Source organism: Mesitornis unicolor, unplaced genomic scaffold (assembly GCF_000695765.1).
Source record: "Mesitornis unicolor isolate BGI_N332 unplaced genomic scaffold, ASM69576v1 scaffold15581, whole genome shotgun sequence".
Taxonomy (NCBI): Eukaryota; Metazoa; Chordata; class Aves; order Mesitornithiformes; family Mesitornithidae; genus Mesitornis; species Mesitornis unicolor.
Window position 1 is genome coordinate 1 of NW_010161901.1, and position 12,957 is coordinate 12,957.

A 12,957-nucleotide genomic window follows, 5' to 3' on the forward strand; every position below is an offset into this window, starting at 1 on the left:
AGGTCCCTTCCAACTCCTGATATTCTGTGACCACACAACTCGAAGCCACAAACGAAGCCATTTTCCCCGACCCTATGAGCCCCCTCATAACGTTTGCCGCCTGTGGAAAATATGACACATCCCAAGCTCCTACTGTTGGAACAGTTTAATATCCGACCCCCTACACCCGCTCGCAGCGCCTTTAGCAGCTCCACGGTATCCCCGAACCACCGGGCAAAAGTCACCTCGCACCCCCGGGCCTGCCCCGCCTTCCTTCTGAGGCCTCAGCGCATGCGCATTATTAGGCTGTCTAAAAAAAATGCCTGTCCAATATTCGCCCATAAACGCGCAAGAATAACACACATATAACCCGACACGTTATTTGAGATCTTTAGTAGAATTGTAGCTTGTTTACACCCTCCGTTTTCACTACAGTGGCCGTTGCGCTCGTCTGCTTCAAGAGTTTTTAGTCAGGCATCCTGTTTGTCCGCCTTTTTCTGCGCCTAAAGTCATAAAAGTCCCCCTCAAGGGTTGGGGCGCGGTGGCGTTCGCTCGCCGGTCAGGGAGGCAGGCCCTCAAGATGGCGATGCTGGCGGAGCGTGAGTACGGTTCCCCCCGGGAAGGGACCGGGGCAAGAGCCGCTGTCCCGGGGGACGGCGTGGGCGCTGTCCCAGGGCCTCTCCACTGCCCTCACTGAAGGGCCTGGGCCCGCGCTGTCCCTGCCAGGAGTAGCGGCCTCGGGGCTGAGGCTGGGGCCAGAATCACAGAACGTTAGGGATTGGAAGGGACCTCCAAAGCTCATCCAGTCCAATCCCCCTGCCGGAGCAGGAACACCCAGATGAGGTTACACAGGAAGGCGTCCAGGCGGGTTTTGAATGTCTGCAGAGAAGGAGACTCCACAACCTCTCTGGGCAGCCTGGTCCAGTGCTCTGTCACCCTCACTGAGAAGAAGTTTCTTCTCCAATTTCAGTGGAACCTCCTGTGTTCCAGTTTGTGTCCGTTACCCCTTGTCCTATCATTGTTTGTCACCGAGAAGAGCCTGGCTCCATCCTCGTGACACTCACCCTTTCAATATTTATAAACATGAATGAGGTCTCCCCTCAGTCTCCTCTTCTGCAAACTGAAGAGACCCAGCTCTCAGATTTTTATAGTTTCTTTCAACAGGACTACTATACTTGTGTCTGGTTATTGATAACATCCAGAGGTGTTTTTGGTAAGCTTACTGGTGTCAGGACAGCCTTAGCATGAGAGCACAAGGTCTACTGAGTTTGTTTGACTGCAGGAAAGATTGACCTAAGCCTAATTGATAATTGGAAACTATGGTTTCCAGTGGAAGATAACAGATGTGAATTGAGGAAAGCAAAATTGCGCTTACACGTGTGATTTTCTGATTATTTTAGTTGTAAGCTTTGTTGGTATCATTTTTTTTCAGAATTTGTTAATTATTTTAATTGGTTATTGCACGTTTCAATAGTTTTAGAATAGTTTTAGTTGGAGGGGAACTTTAAAGCTCATCCAGTCCAACCTCCTGCCACGGGCAGGGACACCTCCCACCAGCCCAGGCTGCTCTGATCCCCATCCAACCTGGCCTTGAGTGTTTGCAGGGATGGGGCTCTGCCACCTGTGTGGCCCATCTGTGTCCGTCTATTAATGTGGTTCCTGTGTGTAGAGAATTTTAAAATCAGATGTCTTAAAAAATTAATCTGGTTGCTGAGAGCCACCTTTGTGGACTTGTTTGCCTTCGTTCATCCCCTGGACACGGTCCTGGATAACCTGTTTAAGCAGAGGGTTGAAGTAGAAGGTCTCAAGAGGTCCTTCTATCTTTTGTCATGTGAATTAAACTGGGAAAGGACAAACTCGATCATTCTATGCTTGTGCAGCCTGAATTAAAACAAAGATATCGATTGCAGAAATGGATGAAGTTAGCTTTTATTTTTCACTTGTTTTTAAGTTTTAATAAGTTTCCATTACCTGTCTGCCTTACTGGTGCTTATCAGGAAAAAAAGTGGATATGTTAATGGTTTGTTTCATAGCTTGGATTAAAACCAAAATCCTTCCTGTGGGCAGTGTATCTTTTTCCACGTGGAGAAATAGAGCTTGCTCATTGTTACACGCGTTATCACCAGGTACGGGCACACAGCAAGGGTCTGGATGGGAGCTTTCAGAAATGATGGTTAAACCCGTGCTCCAGGCACAGAATTAGGCTTGGTGAAAGGGTTTAGTCGTTGATCTTTTTCAAATCATAGAGTATCTGAGTGAAGAAAGAAGTTTTAAAAGAAAGTATGCTTTTCTCCACTGGATGGTGCTGCTTGCCCAGAGTTGCATTACTGTCTCTAGCGTCATTTTATGAGCAACCCAGATCGGTGTTAAATTCTGAGCTGATTTTTTTATTTTTTAGCTGGAAGGTTTTCTGTTGTCTCCTTTCTTGCTCTTAAGACATCAGTGAACAAATATTTCTGATAAATTCTTGGCTAAACAGCCTTGTTGGTTGGTTGGTTGGAGAGGAAAGGTGATTTTAAGATAGTTGGTTGGAGAGGAAAGATGATTTTAAGGTTGCTGTATGTGGCGTGAAGTTGTTCCTGACTTCCTTAAATGCTTCTCTGAAGATATAAGCAAGTTTCTTTATTTTCCTCTGTCTGGCTTACCACGTTTGAAAATAAGAGTGTGTTAACCTGACAGAGATGTGAGGATTAATCCCATAGTGATAGCTATGAGGCTTGATATACATGGATTAAAAGTGTTGGGAAATGGAAGATCTCTTAAAACTTCAAGCTTTATAAATCTGCATTAGGTGCCCTTGTGTTTTGTTACCAGGATACTCCTGGGACTAAAACATCTTAGGGCTTCTCTACAGAGAAGTGCTCAGGAAATTAATAGAAATTAACTTTTCAAGTGGATTAGCTGAACTACATCAAACAACTCAATTTGGAAGTTAATTTAAATTCACGCATTGGGTTGACGTGGATTAACTCCACCGTGTAGACAAATCCTTGGATGCATGCGGTGGGTTTACAACCGTTAAGAATTGCGTTGAGTTTAATTTCTTGGGATTTCTCGTTCTGGAGAGCATAGCAGAATCTGGGCACGCTTAAAATGTTGTTACAGTTAGATTGTTTTTAATAAAAGGCATTGAACAGTTTGGTTTTGGTGACTGAGCGAGGGCAGGTTGATGTTAATTGAGAGATTTTATACAAAGGGACAAATTAAAAGATACGATATATGGGCAGCATGACCTTTTTATTGCTGCTTTTTACTTTTATTGCTTCGTGTTGTTTGTTTCATTGTCAGCTAAGAACGAAAGCAACAGCCAAGGTGTGCACTGGTTTTTTAGGCCATAGCTTTTGCTGCCAGCCTGATCGCTTTTTAGTTCATTCTCCCTACAAACCACTGGAAATGTGGGTCCTTGGAGACCGTTTGTATCTTGAAGATGAAAACCATGTGAATTGTCCCAGATTCCTTGCTCCATGTTTCAAACACTGCAGTAAATGAGTGAAGTGAGCCACGTCCCTAAGGGAGCTGGAGATTTTGTTCTCAGTTGGGCAGCAAGGAACCCAAATTTGCTTGGGTGTGTGTAAAATCCCAATCCACAGTGTCTTTTTCCCACCTTTCGTTAGCAGCACAGGCAGGACTTGTAGTAGATGCTTCTCTAAAGGCTGCCTGCTGTAAATAAGTTGATTCCCCGTAGAGAAGTGAACCAAGCGAGTGCTGTGTCAATTCCTCTCACAGCACTCGATCGTTTACCTACTGTAAAACCTCTTTTATGGACTCTTTGGGGGTTTATGAAATTCTTTATCAGATTATTGTTTTTTACAGGGCTATCACACAGCGCCTATTTTAAGCTTCAAGACTTCGGACGTGTGTTTAAAAAAAGCCACCATGGTGCATTCTGACAGCATTAGTTCTTTAAGAAAGAAACAAAAATGGGCCAAAAATGAATCAAAACATCCTTCTAATATTCTCTCCCTCTGGCCCAAATCTTAAGTGTTGCATTTTAGGGAAGATGACTTCCTGATTACGTTGAAAGCGCCTCGGTGGACTTGGCTTTGCATGGCCTTGGGTTAATTGGTCATTTTTGATCTACCGTTTCCCATCGTGTTTAATGAAGTTGGTAATCTTCCTGTCCCCCATTCTTCGTTTGTCTTGTTTATTTAGGTTGTCTTCCTGCGTGTGTTTAGGTGCACGCAGAAAGTGCCTGGTTAACTGTGGCTAAGCTTTTCTTCCTGCATGTCAGTGAAGTTATTCCTGATGATCGAGGCAAGCGCACACATGTGGGCCTGGGGGACTGCAGTTTCTTTATAGGACAAAAGAGCCTTGATTCTCCTTTGGATCTCTTAACACCTGCAATAATTTCCGGTGACTGCTCAGTTTCCGAATAAACCACTCTGTGGCAAATCCAAAAGCTGAAATCCCACTGGTTTGTCTTCTAAAATTCAGTTTCTCTTGGTCACTTACGTTTGATTTTTGACCTGGCTTTTGTCATGAAGGCAAATATTAAAACTTCTGTGTTCTGGTTAAAAGGAAACCTGGCCAGTGGATGTTGTCCAGAACTGGGAAAGCCAGCACTGTAGTCTCATCCCCCATAGATTTCATGTGGAAGCCAGATGTAAAGCAAAATTGGAATAAATGTGGAATTAATGTTCATAAATATTGAAAGGGTGAGTGTCATGAGGATGGAGCCAGGCTCTTCTCGGTGACAAACAATGATAGGACAAGGGGTAATGGACACAAACTGGAACACAGGAGGTTCCACTGAAATTGGAGAAGAAACTTCTTCTCAGTGAGGGTGACAGAGCCCTGGACCAGGCTGCCCAGAGAGGTTGTGGAGTCTCCTTCTCTGCAGACATTCAAAACCCGCCTGGACGCCTTCCTGTGTAACCTCATCTGGGTGTTCCTGCTCCGGCAGGGGGATTGGACTGGATGAGCTTTTGAGGTCCCTTCCAATCCCTAACGGTCTGGGATTCTGTGGAATTTAGGCCTGTACATCTCAACAGTAATCCGTAAAGCCTTCCCTGACTTGCAGCCCATCGCTGGGGATGACAGCTTGCATTGCAATTTTACTTTGGCGTTCTTCACATTAATAATTAACATTTTCACTGACCTTTTTTTTGCAATGTAAGGTTTAGCAAAACCCCCAAACTGTGTTTAGTCTGGTGTAAGTTCTGTGGTTTTTTGCAATGAAGAGCTTCTCTTGAATTAATTAAACACTAAACACCGTGGAGATGTCAATAGAGCCTGTTTGAATTTTCCCTTCCTGCTCTAGCCCGTAGAAAGCAGAAGTGGTCTGTGGATCCACGGAATAGCACTTGGAGTAAAGATGAATCCAAATTTGGGCAGAAGATGCTGGAAAAGATGGGCTGGTCCAAAGGAAAGGTATGGTGTAAAGGAGAGATGTCGAGCTGAAGGGTGGAAGGCTTCTGGGCTTGATCTCAGTGTTTGAAATATGCTTATTGTTATTATTTGATTTATTCTCCTAAGTGCACAGGGAATTTGAGCATTGACAGGTTTCTACAGTTTGTGCCTGTCCTGCTTTCCAGTTTCTTCCCTCTCTCTGTCTAAGTTATGTCCCCAAGTAAGAGCAGGACTTGGCACCTTAAATCAGGTGATGGTTAAAGGCTTTAAAGTTGCCTTTATGCCTTCAGTTGTCTCTGGCTTTTGCTACTGTTTAAAACAACTCCAGGAGTACTTTTAATCTCTTACCTGTTTTTAAAACTTACAGTGCTCTGTTCCATGAATGGCCAAAGTGCAGCATTACGTGAGCTGTATTCCTTCCCAGCTCCAGCCCCTACCTGTGGGGTGAGGTGACTGGTTTCTGGCTCTAAGAATCATCTCTAGGTCAGTGCAGACAGCTGCAGACTTCTCAGCTGCCCCTTAAAAGCAGTTTAACTTCCACAGAGGTGCCTCAGCAAAGCTGAGATTTGGGCCTGCACGTCAGCGTGTTTAATGAAACAAATGCACACAACTCCCATGATACTCATTTAATTCTTCTCCTCGATTTCAGCTACCAGCCTTTTTTTAAAGGAATAAAATTATAATTATTCTCAATTTTGTGAATGCATTGGAACTCAGGAAAATAAGCCTACTCTTGGGTTTGTCACTGTAGCCTCCTGTTGCCTCAGTTGTCTTCCAGGTAGCACACATAAATTTGGCTTTCAGCTGCCTCTCACTTCACAAACAAGTGGTGGTACCTGATAAAAGGCTGCTGAAGACAATGAATTGGCACTGGTTTTTCTAGGCTTTAGACCAAACTATTAAGATCATGGAGCTTGAGTACTTTATTTTTTATGTAAATTGTATGTCTAGGTGTTTTATGTGTATAAGATTAAAATAGATATGTAAACTAGAGCAGAAAAAATGCTGTTAAATGTTCTGATTGTGTTTTAGGCAGCTTCTCTGACCATAGATAACACCTTTGCCGTTGTGAGCACTGTTAATGTCAGGGTGTGAAAGGAAGGGCTCATGTTGTTCTGTGTTTTCTGTCTGTCATCCCCCCTGTAATCTTCACAACACTAAGTTTCCTAATTAAGCTACTGGATCTTCCTTTACTGTATGCAGCTGTATGAGAAGGGTTTATCTCTCCATTCCACTACAAACTCAAACAAATGGAACCTTGGCTTGGTCAAATTAATGGGCAAAAGCTCATCTGTGCAGTGAAATTAAGCTGCTTACTCTAGGCCTGCTATTAGTTGTATTGGAATTGGGTCATGGCAGGATGTGTCACCAAGTGTCCTGCTTGCTTCCATACTTTTTAGTTAGCAGAAGTTTCAAGGTACATTTTCCACCCTACTGACCGAATAAATACGGATTTGTAGGAGCAACAGCCTTTTTCAAAAATGCCTCATTGCATCAGATATTAGATATGCCCAGGATCTATCCTCAGGGCTTCTCTCCACCGCTCCACACGTACGTGTTTGTTACAGCCATGCTCTTACCTGGTGATACATGAGGGGAAAAAGCGGGTAGATACCAGGAGTTAAGCTTTAAACCAAATGCTTTGTCTTATTTCCCCCCCAATCATACAATTAAGAAAGGTAATAGTGGGCCTAAAGATTGCTTCCCAGATTTGAATGATTATGGTTTTGAGGACAGACAAATCCAATGTTTGTTTGCTCCAATATCTTCATCAAATTAGGAGTGTGAAAGAGATGGAAGAAGTTGTTAATGTCCTGCTAGCTCCAGTTGGATTCTCCCTCCCTGCTTCCCTCCTGTGTAACTTCATTCTGTGTTGCACGTTACATGAGGCATCTGTCTTCCCAATGACAGAGGTATTTTTGGGGAGAGGCATGTTGTTTTTATGTAGCGTCTTGTTCTAAAATTGTAAACGCTTTGGACTTGCCTAGGAATGTCAGGTGGCTTCCTGATTAATCACCCAACTACTTAATGTTGTTGCTATTTTAGTGTTTATAATACTTTGCTGGAGGCTTAAGTAGTAAATTAAAAAAAAAACCTGAATATCTCACATGTGCTAATGCCTGTGAATGAAGTCAGTTACAGGCAAGCAAATAAATAGTAAGTTGTGGTTTCTTGCTGTATTTCATTGCAAACTGTCTTACAGCTCTAGTTGCTTAGTCACTGCTGGAAAATCCTTACATTTTTACTTTTAAATTCTCCTTAGGGTCTTGGGGCTCAGGAGCAAGGAAATACAGAACATATCAAGGTTCAGGTGAAAAACAACACACTGGGGTTAGGAGCAACCATCAATTACGAGGTGAGCACTAGACCCAGGTAAGGAAATGGCTCTTGTTTCAGCTAAAGCACAGTCTTTATAATGGGACATTAATGAAATCTGGTGTCACATCTGGTGGCAGCATGTACCTATGCGAATGTCTGTGCCAAAACTTTTGACTTGGAGTTTAGTTCTACTTTTTTTGGGTGTTTTAGGAGTAAGTACCTGCTTGGAAAGGGTACAGGGATGTTCAGGGATATATTTTTTTCTTGCTTCCAAGCAAACCACTGAAATCCTTTCTCCTTGTGTCTTCTGCCCTGTTTAGCTTTCTCCCTGCTGTTCCTCTTCCTGATAGTCACCTTTCTGACTGGGGTTCAAATACATAGAGCAAAATGTGATCCTAAAGTTGCTTGTCTCATGATCAACATCTTAAATAACACTGTTGCTGGAAAAAATCACACTAGTGTTTCCTGCCTACTTTTGAAAACATCTTGCGCAGATGGGAGACGCGCAGAGCCAACAGCAGCTCAGTATTGTTTAAGGGCTTACGAACACAACCTTTATCACTTCTACACTTTGCTGTTACTGCAGTGAGCTGCTCTTAGCATTGCCACCTGTGGAGCTTCTGAGGGTCCCTCCCACCAACAAAGATTGAGTATATTAGGTTATTAAGGTTGAGTATAATTAAGTTATTTGTTAGAGTGCAGAGTCTTAGTATCTGTTCTAGCAAAGCTCCTGTTAGTTCTGAAATCTTTTGCCTTGTATTCATGTGGGTGATCTTTACAGGACAACTGGATTGCTCATCAGGATGACTTCAACCAGCTTCTGGCTGAACTGAACGATTGCCATGGACAGGGTGAAACAGGTAGGTTCATGCTTTTCTCAGTCAGATGCTGGAAGCTTAGCAGAGTTTCCATTCTTTGTCTCAGAAGGCTCGCTGAGGCCCAATCCTTTAGGCTGCTGATTGTCTCCTTGCTGTGGTTGACAACTCCCCCTTCTCCTTGTCTCCTAAAATCAGTGGGAGCCAAAGGGCATGTTGCTATCCATGACCATGGTCAAGTTTGCCTGGATGTGTAAATCTCAGTGAGTTGGTTGTGCTCTGTCAGGCTTTTTGCTGGCAAAATCCAATATAAACTTCTGAATTTGTTTATCTTATCCAGGACTACAACACGGGGGACCTTTTGCTGGGGTGTTCCACAGCAGCCCTTGTTTCTTGATAAAGCAGCCAGAGCCTGTGTGAAGGCTGACAACAGTCAGTCACCATTGCAATGCATTTGCCTTATTTTACTAATGAACTGTCATACCTGGCTTCCATGCTCTGGTGGTTTCTTAAATACTTACTTTTCCTGTCCCTAGAGAGCTGCTGCTTAGCTTTTGACTCAGAGTTATGCATCTCTGTTTTAAGTGTGGTATAATGTGATTTTTGTACAACAGTCACTCACCATTGCAGTGCATTTGCCTTATTTTTACTAATGAACTGTCATACCTGGCTTCCATGCTCTGGTGGTTTCTTAAATACTTACTTTTCCTGTCCCTAGAGAGCTGCTGCTTAGCTTTTGACTCAGAGTTATGCACCTCTGTTTTAAGTGTGGTATAATGTGATTTTTGTAGCCCTGACGTAGAGCGCACAAGTGGGGAAACTACACAACTTTCCCAAAAGGGGTATTTATAAATCCTTTTAATTTTTAAAAGCTCTTTGCAGTTTGCTCTTGGTTTGTAAAAATGAAGTTGTGTAAAACTGGTGGGTGTGAGCTTACATAAAGAACTGTACAAGTCAAGTGGTTTATCATCTCTTCTTTAGTCAGACTCCAGTTTAAATTCTGATCATATATCCAAACAGCTCTCAGGGAGTGTTGTTAAACTAAGGGCTTCTGTTTGGATGTAGCAGCCTGTCTGTGTGCTGCTGGTGGCAGAATTGCCAGCTGAGTTAATGTAACTGCTTATAATAATTTGTTATCTTAGCACAGGAGGTTTTCTAGGAGAGGCAAGTAGAAGAAAGAGGAAGGTTGGTTAGCAAGAAGAGTCAAACTTGGTTTCTAACCTTAGAAAACTAGGATTAAAATTCTGAACCTGATACATAGGAATTAAAAAAACCAAACCTCTAAGTTATCCTTGCACGTTGAAGCTCTAATCGTCATCTGAGGCCACACAGTGCTCGGTGCTGTAAAGTCCTCGAGAGGCAGAGTAGCATATCATAGGGAAATTCCCAAAGTTCCTTTCTACCTTTATAACTAAATCCTACCCAAGTTCCAACTTGAGCCATGGGAAGATCAGTTAGGTGTAACTGGTGGCAAACCTGCAAGCTGCTGAGCAGAGAGCTGAAGTGACTTGCCCAGGGACACAGTGAGTCAGCACAGAGGCAGGTTCATTGAGCAAGGCTGTCTTGTTCCTAAATCTGTGCAATATTCCCTGGGTCATCTCTACTGATGCAAAGCGTCCCCTGAAAACCGTATTTCACCCTGGTTTACCCCGATATTTTTCCTTGGTCTTTTTAAAAGCTGGAACAAGAGTTTCCAATCACTTGGGACAAATTTGGGTGCACGTTGAAAATTCTCGGTGAGAATCACGTTTGGTGATTTGCAGCATGGCTCCGAACCTTGTTTTTTTGGCAATTGTTTCAGCTGGCAAAACTCATCCAGATAACTCTGCCTGCAGCTGTGCTACAGGATCAAATGTTACATTGTTGGCCATCACCCAGTTTCAAATTGCATTAAAAGTCAGCTGAAAAACTTCATTGTTCTTAAATAACTGGTGTAGTTGCCAGAGTTGGATTGCAATTAGAGATCGGGAAGGAAGGGCCCCGTGGTGGTTAGTGTGCCAACATTCAAATACCCTTGATCTACATAGTTTTAGCTTTCTTCTCTATTTATTTTCTAGCTGAGCACGTAGTGAGGAGTTTTCATACTAAATGCTAATGGCTGTGTCCCTTTCCTGGTCGTAAAACGGGGCAACAACGTGCTGACCGTGTCTGTAATGTGCTTTTAATTCACCTGTATCAGATTTGCTATAGGAAATGCACGTGGCTTTATTGCTATGACTAAATGTGCTTCAAAAAGCACATTAATGTACCTGCAGTGCTTGCTTAGTTTGTCAAAGGATTTACCAGTCGCAGGAAGACGCAGGGACGTCCCTACCTGTGCATTGCAAGTGCCAGCACATTTCCGTAGTGAAATTCCTCCTGAATGCACAAGGCGGTGCTGCTGCCCCTTTCCCTGTAAGAATAAAGCAGTGGAGGGATGCCTGTGGAAATCCTTTGCTGTGTGTAACGTTCTCTTTGCTACAAGTGGATCGGAGAGCAGACTCAAAGTGCCTCATCTCTGCTCAGGATATTTTAGTTGTGATGTTTGCTTTTTCCCATAGTTAAAATCTTCATTTTATTGAGGATTTTCAAGTTGACTGCAAACTCTGTCTAAAACTGGGTTTGTTAGTCCTTTCCTTTCTCATTTGGGCTTCGTCTGTAGATGGAAGAGCCGATCTCAGGCTGATTTCTGGTAGTCGGCTCTCCCACTGCAGGCTGCAGATTTAATTTTACATCAATGGCTCTATCATCAGGTGTCACTGCCGATCAAACAGTGAAGCGGTGCAGTTTCAGTGTCAGAAAAGCTTGGTCTGCAAAGCTTTCAGGGGTGGGATCATATGAAAAAGGTGACTCAGCTTGGCCCTCAGGGTGTGGGTTGATTTCCTTACCCATCCCAGTTGCCACTGGGAGGTGAAAAAAACCCCATCTCACCAGAGTAGCCTTTTCTAGAGCTGCAGAGCAGAGGATCCTGTGATGCCTATTTCTTTTCAGGACAGGACTAATAAAGTAGTTACTAACTGGACAGCAGGTTACCTCCTGGGAATTTCTTGTGAATTAACAGGCTCTATGGATGCAAAGGGTACATCTGTACCAGTAAAATGACCTGCCACAGCACAGGAACTCGATATCTCTACTGGTTAATAGTTAAACTAATCCTTCCTGTGGTTTTGACCTGCACAAGCTAACACTCTCCCAAACGGCTCCTGAGTGAATTTGAGACTTGGCCAACCGCAGAGACCATTCCCAGGGGACAGTTTAGATGTAACCCCTCTCCTGGAAGCGAGGAAAATTAAATAATGTGGAAGTGGGAATTTGTTCTAGCTGGCCTCAGGGACAGAAAAGCTCTGCCACTGTTTTAATTTCCTTACACAGATGTATCAAACTGCGTCCAGATAGAGGCACTTCGTGTAGTTTTAGAAGTGGACAACATGTCAGTGTGATAATTTTTTTCCCCTTTTTCTTCTTACCCAGTCAGCTTCAGTTTTTGATTTTGTGCTGTTCTTACATCTTCCTTCCAGACTCTGAGATAGTTTGTAACAACCAGCACTATAAACCCTGACCTGTTACTCTTTTCTTACCTTAGAAATAGTGTTAAAGTAGACTTTGCCTTTCACCTGGAGTACCTGTATTTGCCTTTTCAAATTCCATTACCTTGGAAATGGGAAGGGAAGGGGATGTGGCAAAAAATCATCTCATCAAGTAATAACGTGTCTTGGACAAAACTTACCATGCTTCCTTCAGTAATGTATTGCAATATGGTGTTAAGACTTGGTTTTGAGAGAGAAAGTTCAATACAGTGGTGTTTGAATTTGGTGGCTAGAGTGCCTCTAATAGAGTTGAATTATGTTTGTTTTCTTTTTCTTAAGAGTCCTCAGTGAACAATCAGAAGAAGACATTCAGTCTCGAAGAAAAATCCAAATCTTCTAAGAAACGTGTCCACTATATGAAGTTTGCGAAAGGTAAAGAGGAGTTTTGCTGTTTCGTGAGCTCTAGCCAAGATCAGAAATTAAAAAAACCCAAACCAACGTGTCAAGGTGATCTGTTGCCTTCTGGGGTCTAAATTTGACAAGTCAAGTCTTCATTTACAAATACCCCCTGCAGCACCTTAAAGCTATGATACACTGTTCCTCTTTATTTTGGACAGTTTGGGATAGCTTTAGGCTGGTGTTGTTGAATAAACCAGTTTCTGTCTGAAGGAACCATCAGCTGGATAAAGGAGTGGTGAATATTCTGAGTGATTTGTGTGTGGGCAGGGGATGGGAGGGGGAGGCAAAGGTGATAACAGAGTGACTTGGGCATCTGCGCTGTGCTATCGGCTGCAATCTCCGCTAACCCCTGCTAAGAGATCATGTGGATAAGATCAGTGATGAGATTAAACCTGAATGCAGGAAGAGGAAAGCCCTCTTACATCTATCAGATGCTTTATTGGATAAATTAGGGCAGCGGTTGGTGGCCACAAAAACTGTATCAGGAGCTCATGGAGTTTAGTAAATTCTCCCTTTCTTAGAGTGGTGAC

General features: G+C 43.2%; 1 protein-coding gene across 1 annotated transcript; it reads left to right on the top strand.

The window, feature by feature from the left end:
• Nucleotides 1-539: 539 nt before the first annotated feature.
• On the top strand, nucleotides 540-12,423 carry PINX1 (PIN2/TERF1 interacting, telomerase inhibitor 1; the record flags this gene model as incomplete). Its single annotated transcript, XM_010193479.1, has 5 exons — nucleotides 540-578; nucleotides 5,240-5,349; nucleotides 7,592-7,684; nucleotides 8,429-8,507; nucleotides 12,308-12,423. Coding segments are annotated over exons 1-5 (417 nt in total), but the record flags the coding sequence as incomplete, so codon positions are not given.
• Nucleotides 12,424-12,957: the final 534 nt, after the last annotated feature.